This window comes from Lathamus discolor, chromosome 4 (assembly GCF_037157495.1).
Source record: "Lathamus discolor isolate bLatDis1 chromosome 4, bLatDis1.hap1, whole genome shotgun sequence".
In the NCBI taxonomy this organism is placed as follows: domain Eukaryota; kingdom Metazoa; phylum Chordata; class Aves; order Psittaciformes; family Psittacidae; genus Lathamus; species Lathamus discolor.
The window spans coordinates 114174165-114192660 of NC_088887.1; the positions used below are offsets into that span (position 1 = coordinate 114174165).

The 18496-nt window shown below is 40.3% G+C and overlaps 1 protein-coding gene across 4 annotated transcripts in view; it reads left to right on the plus strand.

The window, feature by feature from the left end:
- The first annotated feature begins 9590 nt into the window (after nucleotides 1-9590).
- PGR (progesterone receptor) overlaps nucleotides 9591-18496 on the plus strand; it is a 37086-nt gene continuing 28180 nt past the window's right edge. For all 4 annotated transcript variants that reach the window (XM_065678709.1, XM_065678708.1, XM_065678710.1 and 1 more), the window contains exons 1-2: nucleotides 9591-11043; nucleotides 12369-12520. In XM_065678709.1, coding sequence (XP_065534781.1) covers nucleotides 9908-11043; nucleotides 12369-12520 — 1288 coding nt within the window. In that variant the 5' untranslated portion in view covers nucleotides 9591-9907. The remainder of the gene's footprint in view (nucleotides 11044-12368; nucleotides 12521-18496) is intronic.

Below are 18496 nucleotides of genomic sequence, written 5' to 3' on the forward strand. Positions count from 1 at the left end.
TTGCTGCTTTTAAGGGAGCAATGCTCCCTTTCCTGAGAATTTGGAATAATTTAGCTCTTTTTGATCTGCCAAATGTGAAACACTGTTTTTATCTGGCACCTTGAGAGCAGTTTGCTATTTAGACAACTATCCAGACCCAAAGGTACAAATGTGAGAGTCTTCTAAGATTCTTGGGAAACAATGACCTGGCATTTATTATCCTTAAATGACATGCTTTAAGGGATCTTTAGAACTGGAAAATTAAAGAATATTGGTCCCTTGACAGTTTTAAAGTTTAATTCTTTCATTGGATCTCAGGCAGCCATGCTGATTTACGGCATTCGAGTATCTGATGCAAAAAACAGAGTCTAATATTTCAGTTCCTTAATGGTTGTCCAGTTCAGATACAATTGGCAATATTTCTAGTAGATTTTATTGTTACACATTATCTGGATAGAAGTGCACTTTTCAAGGTGAAGAGCTCCTACCTCAGTCTTTGCTTAATTTTAATACTTCAGGGCACTTTCCTTCTCATTTCAGCATTTCTGGCGCAGAATTGCCTACATGGACACCCTCATAGCTAATCCTCATGCACCGCACCCCATCTTCACCACGTGGCTAAATCCGCCACACACATATCTGTCTTGTTCTCTACAAGTTATGAGAAAATGCTATGTTGCCACACCATGAGATAATAATTTGCATTTCATTTAACCAAGTAAGTGCCATTTTCAACAGCACACTTTCAATCTGCTGTGCAGCATTTGCAGGCCTCCTGCCTTACTCTTTAGATTCCCCTTATACCACATGTCCAGTGATGAAGGAGGGTTTAACCATTAATAAACAGATTCATTTTCTGGAAATATTAATTAGAAAACAGGCAAAGTAAATCTTGATCTTGATAGCCATTTTCCTCAAGTGGCCCTGTATAAATCCAAAGTTATTATTTAAAATCATCTTATCCAGTGACAAAATTTAATCCATTAAATATAAAGACAGAGAACACTTTATGACATGATTTGCAAAGCCTAACCAAGAATGTCAACACACAGCAGAGGGAAAGATAAGAGTTGTTTCAACACTGACAAAAATAATTGAAGAACAATTTTGCTGCTGTAATGTATTTTATGACACAAAAAGACTGAACGGATGTTTAGATGAAAGCTTGGTAGCTATGTGAAGCTGTATATTTGGTTGAGACTAAAAAATTGCTATCTACCACAAGAGGTTCCATACTTGCACACACACAGTTTATATAATTTTTTTTGGAAACAGGTTTTCAACAAGAAAATCATTCATGCATAGATAAGGTATGAACTATTACACAATAAAAATTCCTTAATACATTCTATCTTAATATATAATATTCCATATTAATAAATTTACATTCTTATAGTAATGAGTAACTATAGCATAATTTGACTTAGCTGCTGTTTAATTCCCTGTATTTTTAACCAATTAAACTGGTGAATTCATCAAAGAAAATACTATGAGATATCAGTATCTGCTTATGAAGGAGCCGTGAAGGAAAACTGCATGATTTCTGATTTTCAAGAATTTAATGATGACGAATAATTCACTTAGTCTTTACATTCTGGACTCAAATCCAAGATAGCAATATGTCCTAGAAAAAGCAAAGAAAAGCTAAATGGAGATGAGTGTTACAACAGGAAATTTAAATAGGTACCATATTGAGATTTGCTGTATGCTAAGGACAGCTTATATGCAGAGCAATGATGACAGATTTGATGCAGAGCCCAGAGTTCCAGCTCTTTTGTTGCCGCAGTCCCATGTTCTCACAGTAGAAGTTTAATTAATGCAGCTCATTCATGTACAGAAAGTAGCTTGTTCTGACCTTCAGGTAGGCAGGGTGACCAACAAAACCCCCTGATTTTTTTAAACTAAGCAATTCTGATATAGAAGCTGTTAAAGGTGAGCAGACATGGAAGATATTTATGTCATTTTAAGATTTACATATTAATGTAGAACTTTTAATTTAGGAGACTGAGCAGGCTCACATGTAATGCAACGAAGTTGCACAGCAGAGGTATAATATGGAGTAATTTTATGCACAAAGCATGCCTTGAAAGACATATTTGTGCTTCTTTCTTTCCCAGATTATATGGCAGACTACTACTTCATTACAAAATTGGATTTTGCAGAATGCTAGAACAATTTTTGAGATTTATTCTATTACATTGATACAGGAGATATAGATATATTTATCTCTCTCTCTCTCTCTCTCTCTCTGTATATATATATATATATAGGTTATACCATGTTAAAGGGGTGTATGTATTTCAGAACAGTAAAGTTATATTTTGGAAGATTTGAATAATTTTATTGCTGAGCTCTAATGAGGAAATTAAATTATAACGGTCCTAATCAAAGGAAGAGCCCAAGAACTTTCTGTTTCAAACAAAACCAAGAGAAGATTTCAAGTGACATCAATGCAAAGTAGTGCTCTTTTTTGCTATACATAGTACTGTGGTTATTGACTTGCATGATTTTTCTAATGAAAAGTTTAACAGCACTTTTGGGTTTGATCCCTCTTTTGTCAGCAAAGAGCAATCTGACTGAAGTCAGTTCATCTGGAGAAATGTGAAAAGACATTATGCCTGAGGACTCAGACCACTTCAATTCCAGCTAAGGCTGAATCGGGCAAATGTTGGCACCCAAGACTCCGTAAGTCATTTGACCAGCCTGCTCTGGAGTATAAGCTTACCCTGCCTGTGACACTGCTTTTAAAAAGAAAGTTTACTGTTCCCTGTCTCCTGCTGCACAAACACGCAAGAAGCATGCAGCTAGGTACAGGTACATTGGGCTTCTCTGCTTTCCTAGAGTACATCTGTGAAAACCTGCACAGGTTGTTAGGCAGACAGAGCTGGACACAGGAAAACTTGAAAGACAAGAGATACAGAGTAAATAAAATTATCTGGAACTCCCTAAGAGCCAAAGCTCTCTGGAAATTGTTACATAGCAGATGGAGTTTTAAGACATGTTTTAGTATCTATCTAACAGTGATTGGGATGCACAGTAAGATAAGAAACTCACGATATTTTTTACACATTTATGATGCCATTTAGCCATTGCCATTAATTTGGGGGTACCCAAGTATGCCACAATTGATTAATACTCATTTCATATAAAAATGAATATACACATTTAACTTGAGCTGATGAAAAGAAACTACATTCAGAGGAGTCTGTGAATATTCTAAGGCTGAAGATTCAATTTTAAGACTTCATGATACAACCAAGTCCCTGGTGGGGGAATAAGACTGTGAGTAGAAATGGGAGTTAAGAACTTGGGAATATAGTAAGTAGATGCAAGATTAAGCCTTGTTACGACAATTTGAATTTGCATAGGAAGGATGTCCTTATGGAATTAAAGTTGGTAGCAACCACTACATAAAAGGAAATCATGCCTATTTATTGTGCAGCTCAGTTCGAAGGTCAACTCTACTTCATCCAGATTATGAACTATAAAGCAAGTGCCATAGTTAGGTTCAACCCTCACTTCGTGTTGAATAGCATTTTCACATCAATTTGGATCTCCAAATTTATGTGTAAATTTCCTGAGATTCTACCCAGTTATTATCTTCTTTTCTGTGATTATTTAGGACTCACAGTTGAATCAGGATATTAGTTTTAATACTGCTAAAGAACTATTGACTACTTCTTTCTGAATTTCAGAGATGCTAACAATGGTTTAGTATCACTGGTTGCAACTTCCTATTCTACAGCCAGCAAACAAGACTTGTTGCAATGCACTGACTGTCATGAGCTCTGCACTGCTGGGAGTTACCTCATTCCACCTAGCATTTCAGTCGTCTATGTACGGCCACTGTACGTATTTTTATGAAATATGTGTTTTATATATACAATTGACTACAATATTTTATATAATTCAGTCTTTATTTCTTTTGCCCTGAGGCTAGGCAGGGTATCTAAAAAATACACTTTGAGCGAGATGGTGGGTTTGGGTAAAGGTCTCCTGGCTAGGCCTTGAGTGATGCATAGTGTGTGCCCTCTGACACTCCGAGGTGATGCATTCACTGAAAGCCGCAGTTAGAATGTTTAAGAAAGTTTTTGAGGGTGTTGTCCAGCAAACAAGGACATTCTCTGTAATGTATAAAACCAGAAAGCATCTCTCATCTCTTTTTGTCTCACTTCTCATGCTCCTGCTTATTTTCTTTGCTACAGACATATGTTCTGCAGTTCAGTGAGCATTAGCCAAAGTATAAACAAAGAGCAATAAATAAAAGTTATGATTTCTGTCCCAGGAGCAGCTATCACTTCTGTGAATATAACTCAATACCCATCTATTTCACCCCTTTATAAAGATAAAAGTGTCTCCGAGCCCACTTCACCCCCATATTGATATTATCCCTGTGGCAACTCTAGCACCTGGAAAGTAAGAAATAACATAGTATACACTGTGATTAGCTTCCTTTCCCTCATTTCCTTTTATAACTTTATTTCTTACTTTGCAGCACATGTGCTGTTTGCATATCTTTCTGTTCACAGATTGAAACATTTATATTTGTTTCAAGACACCCTTGTATTAGATAAGCCAACAATTTTGAAAGTTTTTTTTTTTTAATCTAATGGTTTAGCCTGAACTAATAAAACACCTGATAACACACCACAGATATTAACTGTATTGTGCCATGCCCTTGCTTAGGGGAAAAGCAAGCGTACAGTGCAGTTTCAAAACTGTGATTTCTCCAATGTTCTAATCATTGTAGAAGAGCACACTGATACTGCATTTTAAGGGTTGAGGACTCTATTCAGACCTCTTTTGGCATCAATCTCAGACATTGCACTGCCAAAAGAACCCCATGGCTCTTAATCAGAGTGCTTCAGATCACGGAAGTCTTTTGTGTCTCTGAAGAACTCCAGAAGATGAATCTATGATTCCATGGCTCTTACCTGACTGCAGAAGCCTTATCACCTGGCTCAGATGTGAACATTTACAATCAGGCCACATCATAGAATCATGGAATAGTTTGGGTTGGAAGGGACCTTAAAGATCCAAGCTTCCCAGGGACACCTTCCACAGTAAGTGTGTTCATGACTTTGCTGATACTTCAAAATTATGTTTTCTGAGAAGTGCATATTTAATATCTGCTGGCTTTCTAATGTAAATGAAATTTACTACGTTAACTAGGGGCCCAAATATTTCCAGAATAGGGATGTGACCACAGAAGCACATATCTCCAAGAACTGTTAACGTACCAAGAATGTGCCATTATTTCCATGACACGACTATTTTTTTATCCTCTACACTGCATGCTGAAAAGGCAGAGGGGTTTTTTTGTAATACAGGAATTAGAAATTGCAGCTACGAAGGTCTGTATTTTTTATTTTTATTATTTTTTTTACAAGAATGGTATTTCTGTGATAGAAGCAAAAGCCTCTCCTTAGGTTAGGTAAAAGGAAGTTCTTTACTGTGAGGGTGATGAGTCACGGGAACAGGCTGCCCAAAGAAGTGGTAAATGCTCCATCCCTGGCAGTGTTCAAGGCCAGGTTGGACAGAGCTTTGGGCAACATGGTCTAGTGTGAGGTGTCCCTGCCCATGGCAGGGGGTGGAACTATATGATCTTAAGGTCCTTTCCAACCCAAACCTTTCTATGATACTATAATTCTGTGCAAACTACTTGGAGTTTTTTGACCTTGAGCTCATAAGCTCTTTGAAGCAGATAGTCCCTCTTTGTTTCTAAAAAGGGAATCATGTTTTGGTTGAACCATACGCTGAACAACGATAGGACAAAATTGGCAGGCATTAATTAACTGGGAAAAAAACCCCACCCAAAACCAGAAAAACCAAAACCCAAAAACCCACCCCAAACATTATTTTTAACTTTTAAGCTCCTGTTCTCAAAAAGCCTGTGCAGAACAATGCTGTGGGTCACTACAGGAAAGGTCTGATTGGGCTAAAACACTAATTCAGATTTTCAAGTGTAATCATTCTGTCCTTTCCCAGGTTTAAACACTAAGTCCCTTATTTTATGTCAGTGTTTATATGGAGCGCTCTTGACACACAAACGGAACACTTTAGTCTGAGAAACAGAACACTTCAGTCTGAGAAACAGAACTTAGATTTTGTGGACATTCAGGCTGTGCTTCAAGATTATTTTAAGGTGGTCACAGAAAAGGTTTGTGATTTTGATACTGCAGTGTTCAAGCAAGCTGTGCACTTGTTTCTCATACACCCTTTTTTCTTCTATTTAAACCCACAAAATTAAAAATATTTCGAAGGGTCAATTAAAGCTTACTGCTTAAAGGTATACAGTTTATTGTTTGAATGGTCAAACAAATGCTCAGGAACTACTTAAACATTAAATGCAAATTAAAGCATTACAGTGAGAGTTCTCAGTATAACTCTATTGCCATTCTTGACATTTTATACAGGAATTATGCTGCAAAGTAAGATGGCTGAGAATTCATGTTAAGCGCAGCTTTTATTCATCACAGTTTTTGAACAGAGCAAGGAAAATGACATGAGAATAATTTCAGCTCTCAAATGTTGCATTTGCAAGTTTTAGTTCAATTGTAAAAAATATAATTTTGTCAATCAAACCCTCCAGTGTTTTACTGCTTGGTTCAAAATAGGTTTCTCCTGAAGTACAAGTCTATTCATACTGTTTACTGTTTGAAATGTGTACATTCAGTAAAAGCTCACTGAATATAAAAACCCATCATCTTTAGATCTGAACTGAAAATGTCAGTTTCAGTTTTAATGGCTTGTAAATGAAAATTAGCTGAGGAAATACCTTAAGAAAACCTGTTTTTCTGTAACAGTGACTACTAGACTCACAAAACTAATAAATCAAAATCAGTAAATGACAACAACACTAGAACGTCAGTAAATTTGGTAGGACGCACTTTGAAATGCTTTTATTGAAAAACTTGTGATACCATAGCAATATCAGGGAAAGCATTCAAATAAAGTGAAAAAATATGACAGAAAAAGAAAACAAATGAATCACAGAATCATAGAATGGTTTGGGTTGAAAGGCACCTTAAAGATCATCTAGTTCCAAGCCCCTGCCATGGGCACAGAAACCTTGCACTAGACCAGGTTGCTCAAAGCCCCATTCAACCTGGCCTTGAACACTTCCAGGGATGAGGCAGGAAGGTTGTGGACAGAATAATACGAAGAAAATGTCAAAATTTTACAGTGAAAGTTCATAGAATTCATGTGAAGCCAATATATATGAAAGTCCAATGCATGTTCTAAAGAACCCAGAATTTTTTCCTTAATGACAATTCAGCATAATTATCATCATTTAAAAAGTAAGCATATTTGATGGGTCATAAAAATGAAACTAGGAAAGATGACATAACACCTGGGCAATATGAAATTGTTAACATTTAGAGGAATAACACTAGTAGCAAACATTTACATTTCTGGTGAATTTACAGGTACTTACAGTCACGTGGCCTTGTTAGTGTGAAGTTTCAGCAGGCGAGTCATTAGCAGTACTGAGCTGGTCTTGCGGGAACTACTCAATGCTGCTTTCGTTTCAGGACCCCCTGCTCCTGACAGCTGTGGCTCACTACCTCTTCCAGTCCTGAAGCAGTAGTAAGGAGGCAAATAACTGGAAGGAAACAAGTCTTTGGAGCATATTTCTCTAAAGATGCAGGCCATGAATCCTGTATGCATTTGGGGAAGTAGAAATGAGAAAGCAAGAGAGTGGCAATAAACAGGCATGACAAGTAGCTGACTAAGCATGAAAACACCAGGGGAAAACCAAAAGGATCACACAGATGAACAGTGCTGGAGATGAACCTCTGTCTCTCCTGAGAAAAGGAAGGCTTGGGAGAAGAGAGAAAGATTGTAGCATGAAATAGCAGAAACTCGGTAGCCAGAGAAGCCCTTAAATTATTTAACGTCATGCTTTAAGAGAACCATTTTGTTTCTCTTGAAAGTATTCTTTTAACATCAGTTCCACTAAGCTTTATAAAGACATCTTCAATTCTTGCTACTTGCTGGTCAAGCAGTTCTTTCCCCTGCAATATCAGCAGTGTGAGACACTGCTGTTAATGAATTACTATACATAACAAGTATTCTTTGATATGCATCATTCCACTGAACCTTCTGAATGTATACAGAGGTGCCTACACGACATCTAAGTTTTAAAATGTTAGGTATTACCACAAAACCAGGGTTTCTTTAAAAAAAAAAAAAATTAAATAAATTTCTTCTACTTCCTAATGGAGTAAAGGTCAGACTCCCAAAGCAGTCTACAAGCCAGTCGTGTTTTGCCAAGAGTAACACAGAAAGTACACACCACATTGAATAAGGTTTATGTGAAGCTGCTGCTTCTACCAGCTTGCCCTGTATGATTTCTGATGTTAGCTTCCAGAACACTGAAATAATTCCAGTTATGTTTTTCTCCCCAAGAACCTGTCCTTTTCAGTCTGATTTTTTTTTTTTTGACAGTAAAATAACTAAAGCAACTATTTTGTGGTGATCAGTGTTTGAAAAAACATGTATTTTCTGAGCAGCATGTTATATTTACAGAGCATAAACAAGCATGTAACAGCATGCATTTCTCTGTGAATCAAGAATACACTGATTCTATTCAAAGTCAAGAGGACTACTCCTATACTCCTACACTAAGTCATTTTTTGATCTTTCAACACAAGTTTCTTTTCTAAGACTGCTATATAACACGTATTATAGCTAGGATTGGTTTTTTTCCAATTAGTAATTGTCTTCCTGAGCTGAATGGGTTCTGCCAGCATTTTACACAGAACGGCAGGCAGCAATTAGCTGGTGACAGCTTCTTGGTCAGAACTAACTTGGGCTGGATTGTAACTTGCTATATGCAGGCTGGCCAGCCAGCCACTGTAAATCAGTTCCATTTTAAATGACAAAGTAATTAAAGGAAAATAGTGGAAGCAAAGAATGCCTTTTATTTTTTCCCCCCTCTTTTGTGGGGAGAAAAAAAAAAAAAAAAGAAAATGTTGTGCTTTCTTGGCATAGAGAATACTTTGAGGTCTTTAAAAGTGTTTTACAATGCCTTGGTTTCCCTGGTCCTGGAAAATGGGTGCTGTATCAGAGGGCCTTAATCCTGAAAAACTAGTGAACGTCTTAAGATGACAGTGAAAAACAAGTCATAAGGAAAACTATCATCACTGCACATAAGGAAAGCTTGCTTTGCTCTCTGCTCTCCGAAACAAGGACACGCTCAACCTGCTTGAAGCCCGTGTCCAGACATGCACCTCTCGGGATGGTGAAGGCTGAGGACAGAGCACCCGCACAACAAATGAGGAAAGGGACAAGGAAACAGCCAGAAAAACCGACGTCGGGGAGAGGCCAAGTGCCCCTGAGGCAGGGGGACTCAGACGCGATGGGAGCGAGATGTGGGCACGGCGAGCGATGGGGACGCGTGGCCGGGACAGGCGATGCCGAGGAGGAGCCGGTGGAAAGGCTGCCGGGTGGCCGCGCAGCCCGGGACCGGCTGTCCCGCGGAAGCAAAGCGCAGCAACGATCGGAGACCGGAGCAGCGAGGGGCGAGCCGCACCCCGCAGCGCCCGCTCACCGCCGGTAAGGGCAGCGGGGCGGGACAGGCAAGGGGGCGTGGAGCCGGCGGGCTGCGCGGACGGCGGGGGGCAGAAGAGGGAAGCGCAGAGGCGGGGGACAGCGAGCGGCATCTCCAGCCGCCTGCAGCGCGGGCGAGCAGCCCCCGCTCCCGCCCGCCGCTCCGCCCGCACACGCTCCGGTTGTTTGCCCCCGGGCTGCGCCGCCCCTGGAGCCGCTTCACTCTCCTCCCGGCGGCTGAGCCGCCCCCAGAAGGCAGAGCCATGTGAGCGGGACGCGCGCCGCCTCCGCCGGCACGTCCGGGATGTGAACAGCCCCGCGGCCGCCCCTCGGGCAGGAGCCACGCCGGCGTCCAGCCCTGCCCCGGGCCAGCATGACCGAGGTTAAACCCAAGGAACCCCGGCCACCGCCGCCGGCCAGAGACGGGGCGGTCCTGCTTCAGGGCCAGCCCGGCCGAGACTCCTTCCGCAGGGAAGCGGAGGCCATCGACATCTCCCTGGACGGACTGATATACCCCAAGAGCAGCGACGAGGAAGAAGAGGAGGAGGAGGAGGAAGAGGACGAGCAGGGCCAGCATCAGCAACAGCAGCCGGACGAGGAGCAGGACCGGGACTCCCTCTCCTACCGGCCGGCGAGCGGCTCCCTCTCGGACACGGTTCTGGACTCCTTCCTGGTGCCCGCAGCTCATGCCAGCTCCTCCGTGCCCTCGGCGCCCTGGTCATTCTTCGGGGCTGAGGCGGCTGAGCCACCCGACGACGCCATGAACCGCTGCCCCTCGCAGAAGGCGGGCGAAGCCGCCCCAGGACCGCCTGCCCCCTCGCAGCCCCCTCCGCGGCCCGTCCCGCTCTGGCCGGCCGGCGAGCCGCTGACGGCCGCCGCAAAACCGCGTCCAGCGGGCCCGGGGGCCGGCGCGGAGGGTCCCGGCGCGGCTCCCAAGGGCGATGCGCGGGGCGGGGACGCGGGTCAGGAGTACCTGCACGTGCCTCTGCTGCCGCTCAACTCGGCCTATCTGGCCTCGCGCACGCGGCAGCTGCTGGACGTGGCGGAGTTCGACGGCGGCGCCGCCGCGGTGCCGCGCTCCCCGCCGCCCGCCGTGGATCTGCCGGGGTACGGTTACCCGCCGCCCGACGGCAAGGACGGGCACTTCGCATACGGCGACTTCCAGCCGGCTCTGAAGATCAAGGAGGAGGGGCTCGGCCTCCCCACCCCGTACCCGGGCGGCAGGGCTACCCCTGCCCCGGGCTGCGCCGACTTCCCGCAGCCCCCGCGGGCCGGGCCGGAGCCGTCGCTGGAGTGCGTCCTCTACAAGACGGAGCCCGCCCTCCTCGCTGCGCCCTACGGGCCGCCGGCGGTGGTAGCGCCGCCCGACAGCCTGCCCTCCACCTCGGCCGCGCCGTCGGGCCTTTACCCGCCCCTGGGTCTCAACGGGCACCAGCCTCTGGGTTTCCCGGCGGCGGTGCTGAAGGAGGGCTTGCCCCAGCTGTGCCCGCCCTATCTCGGCTACGTCCGGTAAGGGGGGCGGCAAGGGACGGTGGGCCCTTTCGCGGGGGTTCCCTCGCCGATGGGGCGGGCGGCGGGGTCGCGTTGCCGGCGGGAGAGCTCGCACCCTCACCGAGGGAGCGTGGCCCTGCCGCGGGGAAAGGGACCGGCACCCCGGGTGGTTGTACCGAGGTGAGAGGGGCCGACACCCCGAGGGGCTGTGCGCGGGGAGACGGGCTGGCATCCCGGGCGGCCCCGGAAGGTGCTGAGCCAAGTCGTGCCCGGCGGACATTCGGGTGTTCAGGCGGTAACGGCAGCCGCGTTTCCGTTCTCTGTACGGTTTGTGCGCGCCTGGTCTGTGTGAAGCCAGCACAGTGTTAACTTCGCAGGCGGCACCTCCCTGAGCTTTCAGCATCGTAACGGCCCGAGAGAAGCTGCGTGCCTGTCGCTGTGATGGTTCAGTGCCATCCGAAGTCTGAGCAAGTGACCAGCTCTAGAGAGAGGGAGAACTGTGTTCTTCAGACACTCCTCAATGACAGCGAGAGAGTGTTCAAAGCTATTGTAATATCTCAAAAATACTGTTCCCAGATTGGGGAAAAAAAGAAAACAACCCAGCTAATTTCACCCCCCACCCCCCCCAAAAAAAAAAAAAAAAAAAGGAAAAAAAAAAGGTGTAAGCACTTGTACATTGATCTGTTAGAACAGCATACTGGCATGCCAAGAATGATGTGCATTACCAGTTTCAGCTGAAATCCTTTATTTTTGTAAATGTAATGGCTAATTAGGCTAATCTGTTTCGTTTCTTGGAGAGAAATTGGGAAATACGGTCGATGTTCTCATTAGTTAACTACTGATGAGAATGCTGCAGCTGAACGGGAGGCAACAAATTGATTAATAAAGATTTTTCTAACTGAGGTGAAACTTAGTCATGCCCCATGTGAAAGAGGCATTTGGAATTCATTTGACTTCTGATTATATTTCTGCACTATCCTATGTACAGGAAAAAAGTGCTAGTTTTACTTCATTCACAAGAGCTGTTCATCTGAGGAAGATGGACATTTTAACAAATAGTTTCTGAATTGTACCTTTTTAGCTAAAATAAATTAAAATACAACTGTCCTTTTTGCCCATCACTTCCCTGTTTAATGACTAGCGGAATGTTACAGAGGTCCATTTCACCCTGGTGGAGACAAACTCTTAAGCAGAAAGGCAGTCATAGGTTTTTTCCTTGTCCATCTGTAGCTTGATCACAAATATAAAAGGGGAGTTTTTAATACAGAACTGGTCAATAAAGGTAAGTGGTTACCTGTTGCAAAACTACATATTTAATTTCTCTTAAATCTTTTCTTTTGAAGGCCAGATACAGAAACCAGCCAAAGTTCTCAATACAGCTTCGAATCGCTACCCCAGAAGATTTGTCTCATCTGCGGTGATGAGGCTTCTGGTTGCCACTATGGAGTACTCACCTGTGGGAGTTGTAAAGTCTTCTTTAAAAGGGCAATGGAAGGTACTACATGATGCCATTGTTCCTAATTATCTGAGATATATCTTTCTAGGTACTGCTAAGGACATACTGGTTATTTATTACTGGTCTTTAAAAATATTATCACTGTAAGTCATGCTTGTTGTTTCGGTGACTGTTTAAATATTACAGTAAATGCTGACTAAATTCTTTCATAATTGGTTTTGCTAGTATTATTTCTTTTAATCATTTTCAATTTATTATTTAGTGTCTTTCTGAGTAAATGGAGTTGCATAAAAATCTTGTGTATTACACAGCTTGTTTTAAAAAGTGTAAATGCTACTCAAAGGAAAATTTTGTGGGTCTTAACTAGAGATAGGCAGAGAAGAATTTATTTTGGCTTTATTCTCTTTTTGAAGTCTTGGAATTTTTCTTGCTTGCAGGATACAAAATTTGGCTTCCTGAGAATTATGGAAGTTTTTCAAGTTCCACTGAACTATTTCAAGACATAATAATAATAAATGGATTTGACTTTTGTTCCAAATATCTTTTAAATTATAAAGTCAAGCTGCAGGTTTAATAAATCAGTAGCAATATTTATGTTTATTTATTTTTTCTGGATTTTCTTTTATGTCTTGTGCAATGAGATTTTAAAGATGAACACAAGAGCAGACTGCTTTATACAGTTCAACTGATGAAGCAGTAAAACAAATTCTGCTACATTTTATGCTTTGTCTCCTTTTCTGATTATTATCTGATCCTGTCAAAATGAGGATATTCAAATTTCTGCTCCTTTTGGAAAAATCCTTGTTACAATGTATAGGATTCCTTAAAATAAATAAAAAAAATTGCATTGTGTATTTTCTTGTTGTGACACATAGTTTACTCCATAAAGCTGAACTTTATGGACTTTATTGGTCTTCAGATGAAGAGGGGAATATTAGAAAATTAAAAGCGTAGCAGAATAATGTAATTAGAATTTTCATTTCCATGTGCTGCTACTTTTTAAGCATATGCTTATGTTCTCAGTGTACTAGATGCTTACAAAGTGGTAATGCTAGACTAGGTGGGCTGGGTGGACTTTAGAGCTAGTGCTGCATTTTCTGTAATACATTTGCTGAGATTCAAGAGAAAGTCATTAGAAACATGCATGTTTGACTGCGAGGAAAACACTCGTCTCTTATAAGTCCTTTATGGGAATACAGTGAAGTTTCACTGTGCTAACTGGTCCCTTGTTTTGGCTTCACGTATTTTTGCTATGTTAGTTTTGGGAAATCAGCCATATACTTTTAAGAAGTCATGGAGCTCAAGTTTTAAGAATGAGTATATTGTAATTTATGAGCTCCATATTTTAAAATAAGTTTTATTATTCACTTTTCACCTACACAGTAATATTTTACTTTTTTATTTGAACTTGATCCTGTCACTCTTGGATTTCATCTGTTTCCTAAGCTAGTCCCCAGTTGTATTTGTGCAGTAGGTGAACCTGCTCAAAAACATACTTTATTATTCTTCAGCTTACCTATTTTAATGATGAATATTAAGAAGGCATATAAATTGCTGGTAGAAACATCCTAAAGTTGTTTTCACTGATTATTTAATCAAAGCCCGTATTGCAGGATCTTCCCGGATTAAGAATATAGACATGCAGAGAAATAAGAGATCATCATTGCTACACAAACAAAAGGCTTACATTTTACAAAGCAACTTCATACTTCCATTTTTCAAATAATTCCAAAGACTGTGTATGGTGAGGAAGTGTGTTTGTTATTTTTAGTAAGTATGTGCAAAGAAGGGACAGCTACCTCAGAAGCCTGACTATGATGAGAAAAAATAGAGGTTATCGGTATAATGGGAAGAAATGAGCAATGTGGACATGAGCAAGATGAACAAATACAGTTACCTGCTTTTGTCTAGAAAGTGCAAGTTTACAGAGAGTTCCTTAAAGAGATGGATTTCTTATTTTAATGGAAGCATAGGATATAATTAGTGGCATTAAAATAATCCCATTTATAGGTAGATAAGTTGATTTCATATAGACTTAAATAAGTTTTTTGTTTATTTCTTATGAGAAATAGAATTACTGTCAGAGTAAGTGCTCTGACAAATGACTTCTGTAAGAAGAAACTATTGAAAATACAAAGGAAAATAGCATTTAAATATTCAGTGGCAATTGTATAAATCTGAAACATTTTTCTTATGTAAAATGTCCGTATTTTTTTATTGGAAATTAATTATTTACCTTTTTAAATTTTTAGTACTACTATAAATGTTGTCTTTTTTATAATAATAATATTTTTAATAATAGTTCTTGAAAATAAGATGTAAAACTGTGGAACTTCACAATCAAAACTCTACTTTTCAGACATTTTCCATAAAATACTGATCTCTGTGAGAAATTAAAACATGATTGGAATTTTCTATATTTCAAGATTTTTTTTTTTGTATGTTACGAGTTTTAAAGGGGATAGTTAACAGGGTGCACAATATAGTGGTATTGAATTTGTGGGAATATGTTTTCTGTTTATTTTAATTATTTCTGTAATCTCATATATGTTGTCTGTTTCAAATCTAGTAGCCTATATATATTTATTTTTTTTCCACAGAAATTGTCCTATTCATACACCATTTTACTCTTCCCCCTGTGTGTGGAAAATACTGCACTAGTTAAATACTTCCTTTGGGATAAAACAGACCACTGCGTTATCCAGAAAACTCCCATTCTCTATCTCTAATATTTTTTAAATAAAAATAGCACTTATATGAAATGCTTAGACTGAACAATAATTTGAAACTACAAAGGTGAACTGAGAAATGTTTATATACTAAATGTGTTTTCATCATACATTTGGATGTAACTAGTAGATGCACAGCTTATCAGGGGGTTAGAACTGTGTGAAGATTATACGAAGATGAAAGTGCAAATTTAGACTTACAGAATGTTTGTTGGCAGTGAATTGTTACATGATTTGGTAGATGTTTTTCCTGTCTTTTGGACTCTTGGCTCCCCATATGCGCCCACATACCAAAGAAAAGGAAGGTGTTAATACAATAAACATATTTTACTGTAAGCAGAATCTTGGGGTAGCTTAAACAAAAATGCAAGTCTTTTTTGGGGGAAATGGTGGTATAGCAGATAAGGAAAATAGTTGCTGCTGGAATTGAGGAGGGGGCTTCATTATACTGAAAGATCTTTAAAGCATTTTAAAAAAGCCTTGTAATTTGATTTCACATTGAGTGAATCAAGAGACTAGTTAATCAGTTCTTTGTAAGAGACCAGCATAAAATGTGTAACTTTTAAATGAAGCAAAAAAAGAGTTTTGTAGAAAACCCATGCAGGATAACCATGATCGAGGTGCTTGTGTAACACTGTGTATCTGTCCTCAACAGGAACCCAGTGTGTGAAGTTCTGGGATTCTGGAGTTACACTGTTCAAACATGGTTTCTTGGTTGCTTGCAGTCCTGTCTTGTTGGAAGCATCTCATTTGCAGTAGTTTTACTAATGAAAAATTAAAATTACCTAAATTGTGAAATAATTCCAAATGCTGTGTTTCCTGTATGAGGTCCCACTTCTCATTTTTGTTCTATATTTATGTATGCACTTTATTTATATTATTGACATCTAATGAAGAGTAGTTGCTCAAACCTGAGGAGTTTGAGACCGACATAAATGCATTCTATTACAGTAGGTGGGTCAGAAGCTCACTCTTGGCTTGTTTAAATACCTGGGACCCTATTGCAAAATTGATGAAATGATTGTATAGCAGATTTGTCTAATTTTAGTATGTGCTTTAATCTCAGGGTAACAGCTCAGTGCAGATAATGGTATCAGGGAATAAGCTCAACCATACATGGTAGATAACATTTAACTGACAAGAGTGTGAACTTTTCGGAGACCTGCATTTGCCAAACTCTACCTGGCAGAATGTTGGGTTTCCAAGGAGTTTTCTCTCTCTGTATATGGAGAGGCACCATGGAGGAAAGTGGTGGAATTAAAGATGAGCTACACCTACACAGTAGGAAGGCTGACAATGACTTCAGCCAAACTTTCTGATAAAGTTTATCTGATTTGTGTTATGAATAGGCAATTTTGTGATAACAGTGTGGTGCACTGCATAAGGAAAATTGCAGGGCTAAACAGTTGTTCTTTTCCATAGCCTAAGAATGTAAAATGGCACAACATGCCAAATATTTTTAAAAATGCCAACCACTAATGGAAAATGCTCTTTGAAAACAGAGTGAAATGCAAACTATAGAGACCCTTTTGGCTGTGAAATTGATGGCAGATGTAAAAAAGTTCCTTTTTTCTCCTAACTCTGCGGGCATTTCTAATTTTTAATCCAACTTTCCAGGCTGAATCTTGGGATCAGAATTCGGTACAGTGTGTACTGTAGGTCTGATAATGGTGAAAGTTTCACAAAGTAGGAAAACATACAAACATACAAAAACCATGGGCATATGGCAAGTTGAGAGATGAAAATGCTTTTCACTTAATATTTAGTATTATTAAAACTTTATTTTGCATATGACCAAAATGTGTTGATGTACAATAAGGTAAGTGTGTTCCCAGATTCAAATACATGAAGTTGCTTCAGTGAGGGTCCTAAAATTCAAGTGTGAAATGTCAGTTTAGTGAGAATAAAGAATTTCCATTAGGAAAAGGGAAAAGAAGAAGAAAATCTAATTTGATACACAATTGTATATCTTCATCATACTTCTAACTTCGGAAGTGTTTGTTGTTCAGCCATTTGACAAACAATTTGGTGAATTGATCCGTATGAGGCACAACTACTAAATGAGCTGAGACTGCGTTTGTTCTGGTACTTTGGCTACCGTGTTAACACTGGGCTTTGTACTGCTCTTATTGTGATTTACTGCACTTCTTCCCAAATAGACATGGCTTAGAACATACTCAGCTGCAGAAATGTGATTTACTGAAATTATTGGGTTAACTTTCTGTAGGATTTTAGAAGCGGTATTCAATATTACATTAAAACATCTTTTCAGGTGGAATAGAAGCTATTTCAAGTAGTACAGAACTGCATGCTTGAAAGAACACCGGCAACTGACTGCTCAGTGTAGCTGATACTCCTCTGTTCTAACTTCACATGTGCAAAATCTGAGTAATCTTCAGTTCATTTTATACTGAATGGAGAGTAACAGCAACTTCTAGGAAGTCATTCACTACATTAAATATTTACTTGGGATGAAAATAACAGTACCATAACAGTAACTGTTTCTCAGCACTGAGTATAAAGGAGTGTCTGGTGAGGATGTGCACTGTGTTTAGTAATATGAATCCCACCCATATCATCAAGGTAGCTAATGCATTTCTGTAGTGCATAAAAAAAATGCATAAACTACTTATTTCATATTACTTGAAGTATTATATATGAGAAGTATTACATATTATAATTTTTTTATATTTAAATGATGCTGAAGTACTAAGGTACTTACACATTTTGCAACATAAGTCTATGAAATGTAAGTATAGTCAAACTATTACCTGCTAAAAATAGATTTACGTTTGATGGCCTCCATCTCCTTAAGCTGTCTACCTGTTCTACAGTACTGATGTTGCACTAGTAAGAGCTGTTTCTTTAGAAACTACTGAATAGAAAGACTTAACAAATGGTATGTTAGAATCTGCCATTACGTGTAGTGCTATACAGCTGCACTTCAGTGGTTTCCTAGTTAGACCTAGTCACAGGTCCTACATTTTGACAAGTGGTTATTGCATCTGAGCACATTTCAACAATGTGGAATCTTTTGTAGCTTAAACATAGAGCTATAAGCAGACGCTGAGATCCAGAAGAATATTACCCTGTCCTTGTCCTATTGTTATGGTGCCATCTTCTCTTGTCCTCAAAGACAGTATTTTATGTGAGATTTGTTTCAGCCAGCTGTAGGCATTTACAATGTGGAATATTTGGGCTAATCACTTTAAATGCGCTTTGGAGGGCAGTAGGATATTAACCAAAATTTAGACATTTGCTCAAGATAAATTGCATCCTAAGGCAC